The sequence below is a fragment of the Tenrec ecaudatus genome, chromosome 9 (assembly GCF_050624435.1).
Source record: "Tenrec ecaudatus isolate mTenEca1 chromosome 9, mTenEca1.hap1, whole genome shotgun sequence".
Lineage (NCBI taxonomy): Eukaryota > Metazoa > Chordata > Mammalia > Afrosoricida > Tenrecidae > Tenrec > Tenrec ecaudatus.
This window is the reverse complement of record NC_134538.1, coordinates 116090358-116105772: the sequence shown is the minus strand read 5'-3', so window position 1 is coordinate 116105772 and position 15415 is coordinate 116090358. Positions and strand designations below refer to the sequence as shown.

General features: G+C 40.1%; 1 protein-coding gene across 1 annotated transcript in view; it reads right to left on the bottom strand.

The window, feature by feature from the left end:
* PCLO (piccolo presynaptic cytomatrix protein) overlaps nucleotides 1-15415 on the bottom strand; it is a 367625-nt gene that overhangs the window by 51594 nt on the left and 300616 nt on the right. The window contains exons 15-17 of the mRNA XM_075557645.1: nucleotides 7961-8011; nucleotides 5212-5336; nucleotides 1395-1421 (exon numbers count right to left, since the gene is read on the bottom strand). Of these exons, the coding sequence (XP_075413760.1) occupies nucleotides 1395-1421; nucleotides 5212-5336; nucleotides 7961-8011 (203 nt within the window). The remainder of the gene's footprint in view (nucleotides 1-1394; nucleotides 1422-5211; nucleotides 5337-7960; nucleotides 8012-15415) is intronic.

The window sequence follows — 15415 nt, the reverse complement described above, 5'->3', positions numbered from 1 at the left end:
CTTATGCTTACATATGTATGCCTTCAAAAATCAGAAACTGCCTCTTGTAGGCAACAGCTTGTCAGGGTTAGGAAAGATATCAAGTTCCAATGTCACACACAAAAACAAATGCTGTATTATCGATATTCTTGGTAGGATTAAAATTCTCATCACCCGATTGCTACAGATGGCGCACGAGTCACCTTGTCAACTAAATAACACATTTAATGAGTAATGCAAATAAGAGATAGGCCAAAAAAGGGTGCCTTTGGCTTTGTATTACAAGGTAGCCTTAGTTGACAATGCAATGATTACAACATAGTATGAGCCACACCAGAAAACAGCTCCCCACAACTGTCACACAAAGGAGGGTGTGCTCGTAGGTTGCTGCCAGTGCACTAGAACAGGCAGAGTAATAATTCTCTAGTTGCAGGAAGTATGAAGGCACAGGATTGTTTCAATATTCGATTGAGGTGTAGGAAAGAGACCAGGTGCTTATCGTTCAGGAAAGACACCCACCTAGTACTGGACACATAGACACCCACCTATTACTGGACACACAGACACCCACCTAGTACTGGACATACAGACACACACCCTAGTACTGGACACACAGACACCCACCTAGTACTGGACACACAGACACCCACCTAGTACTGGACACACAGACACCCACCTACTACTGGACATACAGACACCCACCTAGTACTGGACACACAGACACCCACCTAGTACTGGACACACAGACACCCACCTAGTACTGGACACACAGACACACACCTAGTACTGGACATACAGACACACACCTAGTACTGGACATACAGACACACACCTAGTACTGGACACACAGACACACACCTAGTACTGGACACACAGACACACACCTAGTACTGGACACACAGACACACACCTAGTACTGGACACACAGACACCCACCTAGTACTGGACATACAGACACACACCTAGTACTGGACACACAGACACCCACCTAGTACTGGACATACAGACACCCACCTAGGACTGGACACACAGAACACTAATTCCTTTTGAAAACTATGTCTAGATGCTCTGAGTTGAAGCAAAAGGCTCAGAAGAACATAAGCCATGAGTATTACATGAGAAGCTAAATGTGTTTTGGTGAACGTCCTATAAATAAAAAATTTAACCATGTCTCATTTCAGGATGGTATTATTTCCTTATTCAAATTTCTAGGTTTCTTGTTTTCTCCCTTTCTGTGTCTTATTACCCACATCTTCTAAATTTATTCAATAATGTTGAATTTACTCGGTGGATGGTGAACTGTGAGAACATTGAAAATCAACCCGATTCGAAGTGCAAGCGACTGTCCATATCATGTAAAACACAGACCTCTAAGCAAAGAGCATGCCTTGACACTGAAGGACAGTGGACTCTACCTTGCGTTCTGGACAACCATGACTTGACTGCATTGTTCCCGAGGGCAAGAGTGGAGGTTACACCAGGAAAGTAGAAAAGACAGGAAGAAAAGAGTTAGGAGCAGAAATACGGAGGCAAAACCTGAGAGAAATCATTAGAAGAGCTACACCGCGAGTTGCATGAAATAGAAAACCACCTTAGAACTAACAGAAACGTAATAAATCACGTGATAAATACATTCTAGGTTCTTAGACAATTGTGATAAATGGGAAAATAGTAATTATTAAATGAAAAATTTCTGACTTGACTAGGAGTAGCATATTTGTGACTTTGGGGTAAACCCCATAAACACTTTTTTTTGGGGGGGGGGCGGTTTGACAAATTGCATAAGGATTGTATAGTTGTATTAAAGTCATCTGACAGCCTTTTCTAGTTATTTACTTTTCCAACATTTTAAATGAAACAGAGCAGGAGGTGTTATTGAGTGACTTGTGACTCATCGGTCCCATGAACATGGAACACAACGCCGCCCCGAGCGGCCCCATCCTCACATGGTGTTCTCTGGGAGCCCATCATGCCACCACATCAATAATGCCATGGCGGGTCTTCTGAGGCTTCAGTCTCCTCACTTGACCCAACATGACATCACTTTCCAGGGTGGTCAGCACCCTCACGTCTAACACAGACTGTAGTTCATCCAAGATTTCCAACACACATGCCTTGCCTTCTGGCTGATGCTGACGCTGAGCAACCTGATTGGGCAGTAAGAACTGCCCCCCCCCCCCGGTTTTCCCAGGGTTTAAGTCTGGACAGACTGGAGACTCACGTCTTTCTTCCACAGAGGTGGGAGGATCGGAACCACCCACCTATCACTCAGCAGGAAGAGATAACCGTAATAAAGACACTCCAATACAGTATAAAATACAATTGCAGATGATGTTATTTTAAAAGATAGAAAATAACAGTCTTATTTCATTCATACATTAACACATTCTAACTAGATTCAGTATCAAAGGGCATGATTTAGTGTGGGCTCATTCGTTATACTGTCATTAAATAGCAATGGCAGCAAATGAGCCACAGCATTGGAGGCCCAGTGACTCTATCTTAAAGTTGTTGCGATACTCACTTGACAAAAATATAGACAGGTTGTAGTTAATGCTAGCACAAAAATATAAAACTTAACATAAAATAAAAACTCCCTTCTCCTGGATATGGGCTTGTTGTTAATCACCACATAAAATTATTGATTCTCAAATTTTTCATCAGATTAAAAATAGAGCAACAATTAAAACAAGATTAAAATTCTAAACACGATAATTAGGGAGGGTGAAATTGAAGGCTATATACAGAATTTGATAGTGCGCCTTGTACTTTTTATAAAGTTTTTAAGTGCTCTCTAATTTAATCCCCTGATATCCAAACCGTGCTGGCTCTGCTGCTTTGGTGTTCTCAATGTTAACAAGGAAATGGAATCACAAAGGTAAGGTCTGCCTCTAACTATGTCACTTTAAAGCCACGTAGAAACTTTAGTTGGCTTCTGCGCAAACAAACCACTGTCAGAGAACACACATTATGATTTTAACTCATTGATCGTGGTTGAGATTTATTTCTTAGGGCCCACAGCCTAGTCTTTCTTGGGTGCAAGGGTCCTTGTGCACTGGAAAAGAATATGTATTCTGCCAATGGTGGGTACAATGTTTGTAACTGTAGATTAGGTCACTGAACTAGAGACCAAATTGTCAAACAACTGGGAAACTTAGTAAGCATTATTAATTTTTCAAAATTTTTATATTTACATAGATTGTGATTATTTTGAAAACATGCAGCTTTCTCTTTTAAAACCATATACTAAACCATAAACTAAAACTTTACAGTAAAAAAAGTGTTAAAAATAGCTGAGATTTACCTCAGAATAGTCTGAGAGGAGATCAATGAAGACAAACATGAAACAGACAATTTTTGAAATGAAGTAAAGGGTTAATGGTAAATAATTATACTACCTCCACAGTACCCTGTTTCAAATATTCAAATTAAAAAGTAATATTCAAACCCACTTCCTAAATTAAATCAAAGATAAACAAAAACTAAACTATATTCTTCAAATTATGAACTCAGAATTTTTAAAATTACACCTCAGGGTATTAGTTTCCTGTAATGCAGTGGATTATTGAAGTTGGCTGTTCTAACAATAGTCTTTGTTATTCTCAACAATGGAATTTCATTTTCCACAGGGTTCTGGGTAAGACTGCAGGGGAAGATACCGATTGGATTATATAATTCTGCTGAGTTTTTTTTAATAGTTATTGGCACTTCACCCACATAGCATTCAATTCAATAGTTCAATCAGACCAAGAAGAGTTCTACAATCTTTAACACAATTTTAAAATATTTTCTTTTTCTTCATACTCATTGTTATATATACTTTTAACACATTAGTAAGACTGCCAAAGTGCTGGGTATAAAATTCGTCATGTCAGAGGCGGGAAGGAGAATTTCAACAGCAGCGAACGAAAGGAGCCAGTAGTGCAGCAGCGTTCAGCCCAGAGCTTCCTGCACTTTGGCCTCTGTGATTCCTGATTCCACTTCGAAGCCAGGGGAGCAGCAACAGCCAAAACAGGAGCCCCAACATGAGACAAAGCAGTGGCCTTCTCAGCCCACCGAGCAAGTAAAGCTGAATGCTGGGGCAGTTGGCTGGCTTGTGGATGGGGGTGCCTCTGGACACGTACGTGGGGAGCTGAGTTTGCTGACCGAGCAGCTGGAGCTGAGTTTCCTTGACTTGAGGCCGACAGTGCAGCGGCATGCCCTCAGAGCATTACTGACGGCCCTTAAAGAGCCTTGTTACGCTGCCAACGCAGGCCAGAGCATTTTCTTTTCTTTTTTTATGGGCACAATAGAGAAGAAACGATCCTTACTGAACACCTGATCATTTTTCACCAGCACTGTAACCTGTTCATTTCCCTAGTAAGCACCTTAATGATGAGCATCGTCCCTAAGTGATGCATGCATTGCAATGAATGCGAGAACACGCCGGAAGACCTAGCGATCAAAATCGATAGTGCTGTGGGAACAGTGCCGATGGTCTAACATCCTAATTTTGCTACTACCAAGTATTCAAATGAGGCATAATGAAATATACCTTATCCCTGTTTAGAAATGGTCTTTCAGTACTGAATACCAAAACATAGCAATCTGCATTCATTGCATGAAAAATAAACATCTTCAAAGAGAATTTGTTTGATATAAAATATATTAATATCACAAGCAATCCAAGGAAACATTTTTCACTTATCCACCTAAGTTAACATTTCCATTTTTACATTTATCAGTTCTTAATACTGAATTGAAAATATGGTTATAGGTAAGGAATGATAGACATCTTTTCATGAGTGTTACATATTAGATGATGTACATGCAATACAAAAAGAGGGTAATTTATGGGTCTTTGAATATTAGGTTCACAAGTGAAATAAATTTTGGAATATAGGACAATTCTTTAAAATCTGCCAGAAATAATTTCTCAGATGATGTCACAAATTCTACAATGAAAAGTTGTTTTATCTCATTGTGACAATTTCATTATAATCACGGTTCTCTCATAAGGCTTTAATTATAAGTTAATTATAATTTTAAAATTCTGCCTTATCTACTAATGGGAAATAAATAAATCTAAGTAACATGTGGAGAAAATTAGGGAAAGAATAATAAATTTAATGAAATATAAAGCTTGTTTTTGAAATTAAGAGACCGGAAAATATTGTTCATATTTCTAAGCTAAGCAATAAAGATTTATTTTCTAAAATACAAGGACTTAAAAGACAGCCCTTCTTTACTTACCCTCGCCCTGGAAGAAGGTACACTTTAACGAAAGGGTCCGAATAGCCGTTGTTGTCCCGAGGGACCAGGTTTCTTGCTTGGAGAATGTGTATTATGAGATTTCCAAGGTCATAGTTGATTTGAAGCTTTAGGGCACAGCAACATATTTGGTTATTTAAAAAATATTATTAAATATAGTATCAGTATCTGAGTTGAAAAAAAATCTCATAAGCATTAGGAAACCTCATTTCCTTTTTATTTAAAACGGAACAGATTAAGTAATGGCTAATTTAATTGGGAGATTCCAGGCAAATTTTAATTCCTAATAAATGTAAATGTATTGTTTGCTCTTTTCATGGTGAAAGGCCTAGCCAGTCTGAATTCATTCAAAAGGAACATAATACAATGAATAATAGTTATCATTTAAAATTGCTACTCTTAGTAAAAATAGTAAATGTTTCAAATATTCATTTATGTAACCATCAGGACTTTGAAAATAAGTTAACTGATTGCTGAACGTATCAGAAAACTCATTTTAATTTCTTGGAAGAGTTAAAAGTGGTATGAAGTACTATTTAAGGATAAACCCGTCAAGACTGAAATATAAGAATATTAAGAAATGCTTCCCTTTTATACCATCTGATGTCAAACCTACAGTTCCTCTTTCCTTGGCTGATTTTCTAATAGCATGAGAGATTTGGAGAATAAAATCTCAATCTTTAACTTTAAAGGTAGAGGAGCCAGGCAGGGGCATTGCTTCATGGCTGCTCAAAAGCTGTTACACAACTGTCATTAAATAATCAAACGTTTGCGAATAAAACAAATATTTGGAGAAGGCTGTGTAATTCAACAAGATTAAATTAACTGATATTTTTTCTCGTTGCAAATGGAAAGGTTTTCTGGCATTATTTCAAATAAGCTTTGCTTTCATTTAATTCTATTTTTATCAAATAACAAAAAAGGAAGGGACTATACTCAAAGGAGAAAAACCCATAGATACCAATACTGATCATTTTTATAGTTTAAACAAAATGGTTTTTCTGTGTTTATATTAAAAATGGAATAATAATTTAGATGAGTCACTTTTTATCTAAAATTTCATAATTAAAAATGATCCCTCACTTTAGCATGTGTTTAATGTTTTTCGTCCTTGGCAGAAAATTAATCTTCAATTACTTTTCTCAATCTAAACCCCCCCCCCCCAAAAAAAAAAAACAACCTAGAGTCCTTCTGAGTATCCTGAGAGCCATATGATGCGTTAAACAAAGTTCAGTGAAAGAAGCGAAAAAATGGGAAAAGCTGAGAAATCCAGTAATTGTGTGCTCTCATGAGGTCCAGGGCTGTATAATCTGGGATAATCTGGAGCAAACCGAAGAACATTCTAGAATGGCACAGGACCTGGCAGTGTTCCAGCCCCATGGCCCCGGACCTCAACAGCTTCAGCACAGCACCCAAGTGCTTCTCTAGCTTTCATTAAGGACACATTTCCCTTCCCTGCTTCTTTCTCTCCAGTGGGCGGGTACACTTAGTGCATGAGGCACTCAGCTAATTTTTCAAAATTTAAATGATAATTTGAAGGATGCCTGAAGTGAATGCTTTTCAAATTTTGCTTTATCAGATTTTAGACAGCGCGTAGAGTTTCTCAGAGAACCTGAGAAGAGGAACACTCTCCAGCCAGCAATTCTCAAACAAAATAGCCCCAGCACTAGCAGGTACAATCTGGGGTCCTTGCCAAAGGTTTCATTTGGAATAAAGTTATTAAAAAAAAGTCACTGCCCTAAGAAATATTCCAAAAGGTCCTCCTACTGTGAAAATGGCTGGCATCCTACGAAGTAGTGGTTTGTTCTCCTGGCTTTTTGAATTTAATTTCGACTGATATCTTCTGGAATATTTCAGCATAGCAAAGCGGATCTCCTTCCATTATTCGCTGCCAGCAGTACCTTTCCTTGTCCCACTTCTCCCACCTCAGGATTACACCTTGTCCTTCAGCAAGTTTATCATCAAAACAGTTGAAATATCTGTTATGCTTTGGGAAACCTTTTATGAAAGTTTCATCTAGAAGAGGTTGGAGATCCAACCACGACTTGCTGTTTCTTTTCTTTATCTAGAAATTACTGTCTTCAAACTATTAGTATTCTATATTATGTTATTTCCTTTTATTCAATATTATTTTATCTAACCTAAAGTACTTTTTAGAACACCTAATGTATAGTTTTTCTAACACGTTTAGGCTATGTCCCACAGTAACAAATACAATTCATGTTAAGGTATCATAGACAAACAGAAACACAGAAGACTTTAGAAAGAGAAAAGGTTTCATTTTTTCTGATCATAATCCCTTGAATTAATTTTTACAAATCATACAAATTAAATATAAAAAGTGTAGATTGTTCAGTGACTAATTAGTGGTTGTGTATTAACAAGACTTACACATCAAAGACAAAAAGAACAAAGTCTTAAAGGGTAATCTACAAATTTTCAGAAGAATTTGCCATTTTTGATGCATATTCAGAAATGATGAAGCAAACTGAGGTGCAAATGCATTGGAACTGCCTGGCATCGGGTCGATGTAAAAATAAATAATTTCATAAGTATAGATTTCATTTAAAATGCATTTATATAGAAACTATAAACCTATACTTTGTTGTTCTGTAGATGATATAAAAGTTCAATAGAGTAGAAAGTTTGTAACAGTTTTTATCATTTCATCAAAACAGTGCAAAAAGCATTCTAAAAGACAGCGTGATGATGACTTTTAAACCTTGCATACCTGAATTTCCCCTGTAATTGGATGCGAGACAATCTTTGTTGCATCAGTAGGCTGTAATATTAAAAAAATGCACATTACATTATAGATAAATCCCCATCAGATTTATTATTTCAACTTCCTTCTGAAATTAATTTCTGTGTGGCCAGAGCACACTTCCTGGCAAACACATTGTATTCATCTGGCTGCTTCAGAAAATGGTGTCTACTTATTCTCCTCAAAGGCAATTTAATTTTATAGACATCTATTTTTTCACATGTCGTTCCCTGTTTTGAATGATAATTTTGTACCATTCGTAATACATTTTTTGTTACTCAGGAAAACACACAGTTTCGGTTTCCAGTATTTACGTTTTTATAGGTTTTAAATTTCTACATTTGATATAGCTATGGAAATGCTGTTTGCCTACAAGCAGTCCCTTGAGGGAGAGAAGGTAGGAGTCTGTATTTCTTTGCAGGGTACTCGGCATCTCCCTGTTCCCTCCCAGACTGAAGCACGAATCACTTCGCAGACGTTCACACTCCTCCAACAACCATGTCATCCCACGTGAGTCCTCATTTCCTTCTATGCTTTGAAACGCACGGCACGGCTCAAGCAGGAGGAGCCACGTGGGCGCATTCTTGTGACGACCTGCCAGTCAGCACCGCTCTGTACCCACGGCTTGTCGCAACATTAGTGTAAAACTATGCAGACGTGCAATCTCAGATGGGGAAAATTATGTTATCATAACATCCGAGCACACCATTTACAAATATGCTTTCTGCCTTTGTAGCTGGTTTCATTTCTAATCATTTCCAAAAAGTTCATACCTTAAAATAAGCCTGAGTTTGTATCTTCCAATCAAACAATACTTAGGGCGCGTGTGTGAGGGGGTGAAATCTGTCCCGAACATTTTGCTCTTTTAAGAAATAAAATTGGCCATAGCCAACTCAAAACCATAGAAAGGACTCTTGGGGGCCAGCGAGTTTTTGTTACTAGAAAGGAGCTGCTTAGAAAAAGAGGATGGGGGCGATTGCACAACTCAGGAATGAAACTGGGGTCACTGGGTTGTACCTGTGGAAACTGTTATCTTGGTGTATGTTGACCTATGCAAACGCTCATCAAGAAAATAAAGAAACATTTCAAAAGTACGTAAACATCACCTGATGGTTAGGTGCTAATGAGCGGCGGCTGGCCAAGCCACAAGGCAACTACCTGGCCTGATAGCAGTGGACCTGGGCCTGAAAGGAGGAGGACGGTTCCACCTGTGAGGCCGAAGCAATGCCAGCACGTTAAAGGTAGTGAACACAGAAGCTCCATGAGCGCCCTGCTTGTTGAAGTCGCCAGTGAGTGGGGAAGGGCATTCTGCTCCTATCCGGCAGGGCCTCGGCGATGCACACTGAGTCTCCCGGCCTTCCACCCATTCATTTATTAGCTTTTACTATTTTTTGCTACAACAAAGCTATAACTGTAAATAATTTTTAAACTGTTTATTTTGTATAATAGTGCATAGACTCACAAGAGACCTGTGACGATTTACTTCACAAATATTATTTTATAACTGTTTTATGCCAGCAACTCTGGTATGTGCTGACAGGACTCTAGAGAACCTCCACCCCCACCCGTCCCCCCACACATGTACACCTTTTTGCTTTTAAGGAGCTTAGAGCACAATAGGGAGATTAAAACAAGCAGGTAAGTAACTACGATTGAGTCATAAAGTGTGTACTAAATCCAAAAAAGTATCTGGCATTTTGGATGAAGGAAAAAGAATTTCTTACATAAAATGTGAAACCTCTCAAAGCGGAAGGCTTTTTGTTACTTTTCTTGATTGTTTACTTAAATTTTATTCCTTAATGAAGGTTTCTTTTAACAACAACCACCTTACCTGCAGATGAGCATGTGTAAATGGCATGACATGGCATGGCATGGCATGGCAAATAATGTTCTCCAGGTTATAAACTACTGGAATTCTTAATTTCCTCCCTTTTCACTGATTTTCTAATCGCAACATTTTCTAAGATACCCTTTCTCATGACAAACTATCTTCTCATAAAGTTCTTCTAATTTTCCAAAAATTGAGTCATTGGATGCACAGCTTCAGCCTTCCTAACTCTAACTCCTCCCACCCAGGGTCCGCCCCCTACGTTTCTCCCCTGACATTACACCTCCCGTTAATGGTTTCCAGTAGCCTTCAGTTTTCTTTAGATCAAGAGTCAGAGTGTATCGACTTACTGAGAGGGTTTGGTAAAACCCAGACAACTGGACACAGTACCTATAGTCTCTGATTTAGGTGGACTGGGGCGGATTTGAGAAGCTGTATTTCTTTTTTTTTTTTTAAATTTTATTAGGGGCTCAGACAACTTGTATCGCAATCCATGCATATACATATATCAATTCTATAAAGCACATCTGTACATTCTTTGCCCTAATCATTTGCAAAGCATTTGCTCTCCACTTAAGCCCTTTGCTTCAGGTCCTCTTTTTTTCCCCCTCCGTCCCTGCTCCCCCCTCCCTCATAAGCCCTTGATAATTTATAGATTATTATTTTGTCACATCTTGCCCTATCCGGCGTCTCCCTTCACCCCCTTCTCTGATGTCTGTCCCCCAGGAAGGAGGTCACATGTAGATCCTTGTAATCAGTTCCCCCTTTCAAAACCACTCACCCTCTACTCTCCCAGTATCGCCCCTCACCCCCTGGTTCTGAAGGTATCATCCACCCTGGATTCCCTGTGCCTCCAGCTCCTATATGCACCAGTGTACAACCTCTGCTCTATCCAGACTTGCAAAGTAGAATTCAGATCATGGTAGTTGGGGGCGAGGAAGCATCCAGGATCTGGGGGAAAGCTATATTCTTCATCGGTGCTACAACGCACCCTGACTGACTCATCTCCTCCCCTAGACCCCTCTGTGAGGGGGTCTCCAGTGGCCGACAAATGGGCTTTGGGTCTCCACTCTGCACTTCCCCCTTCATTCACGATGGTAAGTTTTTTTTTTTTTTTTGGATGATACCTTATCCGTGATCCCTTTGGCACCTCGTGATCTCACAGGCTGGTGTGCTTCTTCCATGTGGCCTTTGTTGCTTCTGAGCAAGATGGCCGCTTGTTCACCTTCAAGCCTTTAAGATCCCAGACACTATCTCTTTTGATAGCCGGGCACCATCAGCTTTCTTCACCACATTTGCTTATGCACCTGTTTGTCCTCGGCGATCGTATCATGGAGGTGTGCAGCCAATGATATGATTTTTTGTTCTTTGATGCCTGATAACTGATCCCTTAAGGACCACGTGATCACACAGGCTGGTGTGTTCTTCCATGGGGGCTTTGTTGCTTCTGAGCTAGATGGCCGCTTGTTTATCTTCAAGCCTTTAAGATCCCAGACACTATCTCTTTTGATAGCCGGGCACCATCAGCTTTCTTCACCACATTTACTTGTTTATCTGCTTTGGCTTCAGCGGTTGTGTCAGGAGGCTGAGCATCATAGAATGCCAATTTAATAGAAGAAAGTATTCATGCATTGAGGGAGTGCTTGAGTAGAGGCCCAAGGTCCTTCTGCCACCTTAATACTAAACCTATAAATATAGACACATAGATCTATTTTCCCATACTCATATATATATTTGCATGTACATGTCTTTGTCTAGACCTCTATAAATACCCTTTGCTGCCTAGCTTTTTCCTCTATTTCCTTGAATTTCTTCCTGCCCCACTATCATACTTTGTCCCCACCTGGGTTACAGCTATACCTCTTCTTTACGTAACCTTACCCTTGATCATTCCCTACCAGGCCTGCCACTCCCCCCTCACCACCAATTTGGATCCCATGTTGTTCCCTTGTCCCTGGGGTTGTTAACACCACTTCCATACCCGCCCCACTTCTCCCTATCCCAAGTCCCCCCGGACTGTCGGTCCCATTGTTTTTCCTCCAGTTAGTTCATCCAGCCTGGTTCCCCAACAGACTGGACTGGAAAACACTCCTAAAGGCCAACAAATGATTCTTGAACTAACTACAAGCTTTTCTTTCTTGATGTGTTTTGTTTTGTTCTTTGTCAGTGGTTTGTTGTGGCTGTTTTGTTGTCTGGTTGTATACTGTTGCTTTGTTTTCCTCCGTCTTGTTTTTGTGCATGTTATTATCTCCACAGGTCTGTTTAAATAAGAGAAGTTGTATTTCTAACAACTTTCCAGTACTACTGATGCTGCTGGTCTGGGATCACATTATATGCAAAGAAGATATGTTATCCATCTTTGAATCATGGGTACCTGACTTGGCCCTGAAATTGAAGTGGCATTCAAAACTGTGTAAAATAGGGAAGGGAGCATATCCGTTGGACCCCAGGACTCTTGCACAAGGGTTGGAAGGCAGAAGGCCTTGTCATCGGAGGCGTAGCAGAGGAGTGGCAGAAGAGCAGCAGTACAAGAGCCAGAGCACACGGGAGAGCAGGGGCTGTCCCAGCCCCAGAATGAGGACAGCTGGATACCTTTGTGCAGGAGGCTAGCTAGCAAAGTTGAGCGCCTGCAAGCACATAATTGGGAGCTAGAATTTCTGACCTACACCTCAAACTTGAACTAAGTGTGATGTTGTCAGGTGCTGTCTAGTCGGTTGACTCATAGCGACCGTCCGTACACCAGAACAAAACACGGCAGTGCTTGTGCTATCCTCAGATTCATTCAGATGTGTGCGCCATGGATGCAGCCACCACGCCAGGTTACCTTGCTGAAGGTGTTCCCTTTTTGCTAGTTTATAAAGATGATGTCCCTCCTCAGGGACTGGTCTCTGTTGAGAACTTGTCCAAAGGACATGAGAAAAATAGCTGGCCATCCTTGTCTCTAGCGAGCATTCTGTTTGTACCTCCAAGACCGATTTGTTGTTGTTCGGCAGAGCCCTGGTAAAGTACTGGTTACCAGATGGGCTGTGACCTGCATGGTCACCAGTGTGAAACCACTAGCAACTCCAAGGGCAAATATTGGGCTTTCTACTCCTGTAAACAGCTACAATCTCAGAAAACTACACGGAACACTGTGAGTCAGCACTCACTCAATGGCAGTGACCTTGGTTGGGTTTCTGCAGTTCAGTACTTTCAATTTTCATTGCTAGCACATTATGCAAATGAATTGTTTCTTCTCTGGTCTTCCTTATTCAATGACGAACCTCACCTGCATAAGAGGCAATTGAAAATATTATGGTGTGGGTGAAGCCCACCTTAGCCCTCAAAGAAATATCCTTGTGTTTCAACAGTTTAAAGATGTCTTTTGCAGCAAATTTACCCAGTGCAACGCCGTTTGATCTCTTGCCTGCTGCTTCCATAAGCATTGATTCCGTTCAGCTTGAACCACGTTCGGTATCACAGGTTCTTGTTCACATGCTACCTCTTGAAACAGTTGAAGGTCCACTGGGTCTTTTTACAGTGATTCTGTGCATTCTTTCCATCTTGTGATGCTTCCTGCGTCGCTCAACATTTTGCTCAAACTCGAGGCTTGCATGCTTTCTCAAGTCCCTTTAGATGAACGTCTACTTAGCATGTTGCTCCTTTTCGTTTTTCTAATCTAGGGGTGCGCATCTCAATATGATATTTTACTTTCTTCTCGGACTGTTTTTGGAAGTGCTCCGTTAAGCTCTTTGACTTCATCATTTCTTCGCCATGCCTTTTAGACACTATATGATTTAGAACAAGAGTTTCAAAGTCTCTTCCAACATTCACGTTGACATTTTTTTCTTTCCTGCCTTATTAATGACCTTGTACTTTCTTTATGATGTTATTGAGGTCCTCCCACAGCTTACCAGGCCTGCTGTCATCCATTGCATTCAATGTATAAATTCTGTTCTTGAGATGGTCACAGAATTCAGGTGGGATAGACTCAAAGAGTATTTTATCTCTCATGGTCTTGTTTTAATATTCTTCAGCGTCAACCTAAACTTACATGTGAGCAACATGGTCTGTTCCTCAGAGCACCCCTGGCTTGGTTAGCTTATTCACTGTCTCTTCCTACAGATGTGGGAAATTGAATGTCTGTGTCTTCCATCTGGAAAAGTCCAGGCGCATCGTTGCCTTTTGTGTTGTTGATTAAAGGTATTGGCTATAAAGAAGTTATTGGTCTTACAAAATTCTACCTTGTAATCTCCAGCCTCATATCTATCAACAAGATCATATTTTACAACTACCATTCTTTCCTCTTTGTTTCTAACTTTGCACTCCATAAATACCAATGCTATTTAATTGCATGTTTGATCAATTTCACACTGCATACATCGGTAGAATTCTTCCAATTCTTCTCCACTAGCTTTGGTGGTTGGTACATAAATTTTAATCATAATTGTATCAATTGAATTTCCTTGTATTTAGATATACATTTTCCTATGATTGACATCATTGTACTTCAAGATAGTTCTTGAGATATCAGTTTTGACAAACAATGTGCTGTCATTCTTCCTAATCATGTCATTCCTAGCAAAGTAAATCATATGATTTTCCAATCCCAAATGGCTGATACCAGTTCAACAAAGCTTACAAATGCCCAGAATGTGGATATTTACATGTTCCATTCACTTTTCACAACTTCCAATGTTCCTAGATTCATACTTCATGCATTCCTAGCCCAGATTATTAAATTATCATTGCAGGTGTTTCTTCTCACTTGGAGTCATGCACCATCAGCACATGAATGTTCCAAAGGTTCTATTCACAGAGACGTTCCTCCATCCAGGGTATTAGGATTGACTTTGCTTTAAGGAAGCAGCTCTTCCTCAGTCATATTCTGAGTGCCTTCCGATCTGAGCAGCTCATCGGCTGGCCCTGTCTCCAACAATGCACTGCCTCTTGTCATGAGATTTCCACTGTCTTAGCAACTTTTACATCAGGTTTTCAGTGGCTAAATCCTTAAAAGTAGACAGCCTATTCCTTCTTCATATTATGTTCTTGGTCTGGAAGCTTTGCTGAAGCATGTTCACTTTGTGTGCCCCTGATGCATTTGACACGCTGGTGGCCTAGCTTTTCAGCATCATAGCACACACTAGCCACCATGGTATGACAAACCGATAGCTAGGGTAGGCCAACTGCATGGGGTTAGTAAGATTTACTAAATCTATATAGATAAAGTTTACATGTGTGTGTGTGTGTAAAGTTTTGGGATGGCTCCTTGCTTCCAGAAAACTACAACAGTCAGTGATCACAATATTTGCTGGTTTGTCCTCTCAACATATAAATATATTTAAGTTGTAAGTAACAACACAAACCTATGTATAGCCCATTACATATTAACTACTATATTGTAGAAGTAGCCTGAGATTGGTGACTTCATCAGTTAGTCTAGCATTTAGTCCTCCACCTCCTGCACCTGCACCATAGCTTTCACCCCCTGGAGGCAATTGAAAGCTGCTTTGTAAAAGTCAAGGGGAGTGGAAGGGGTGCTGCTCGTGTAGTGGGCATTGAGCTGGGCTGCTAACAGCAGTCAAACTTACCAGCATCTCTACTGGAGAAAGTTG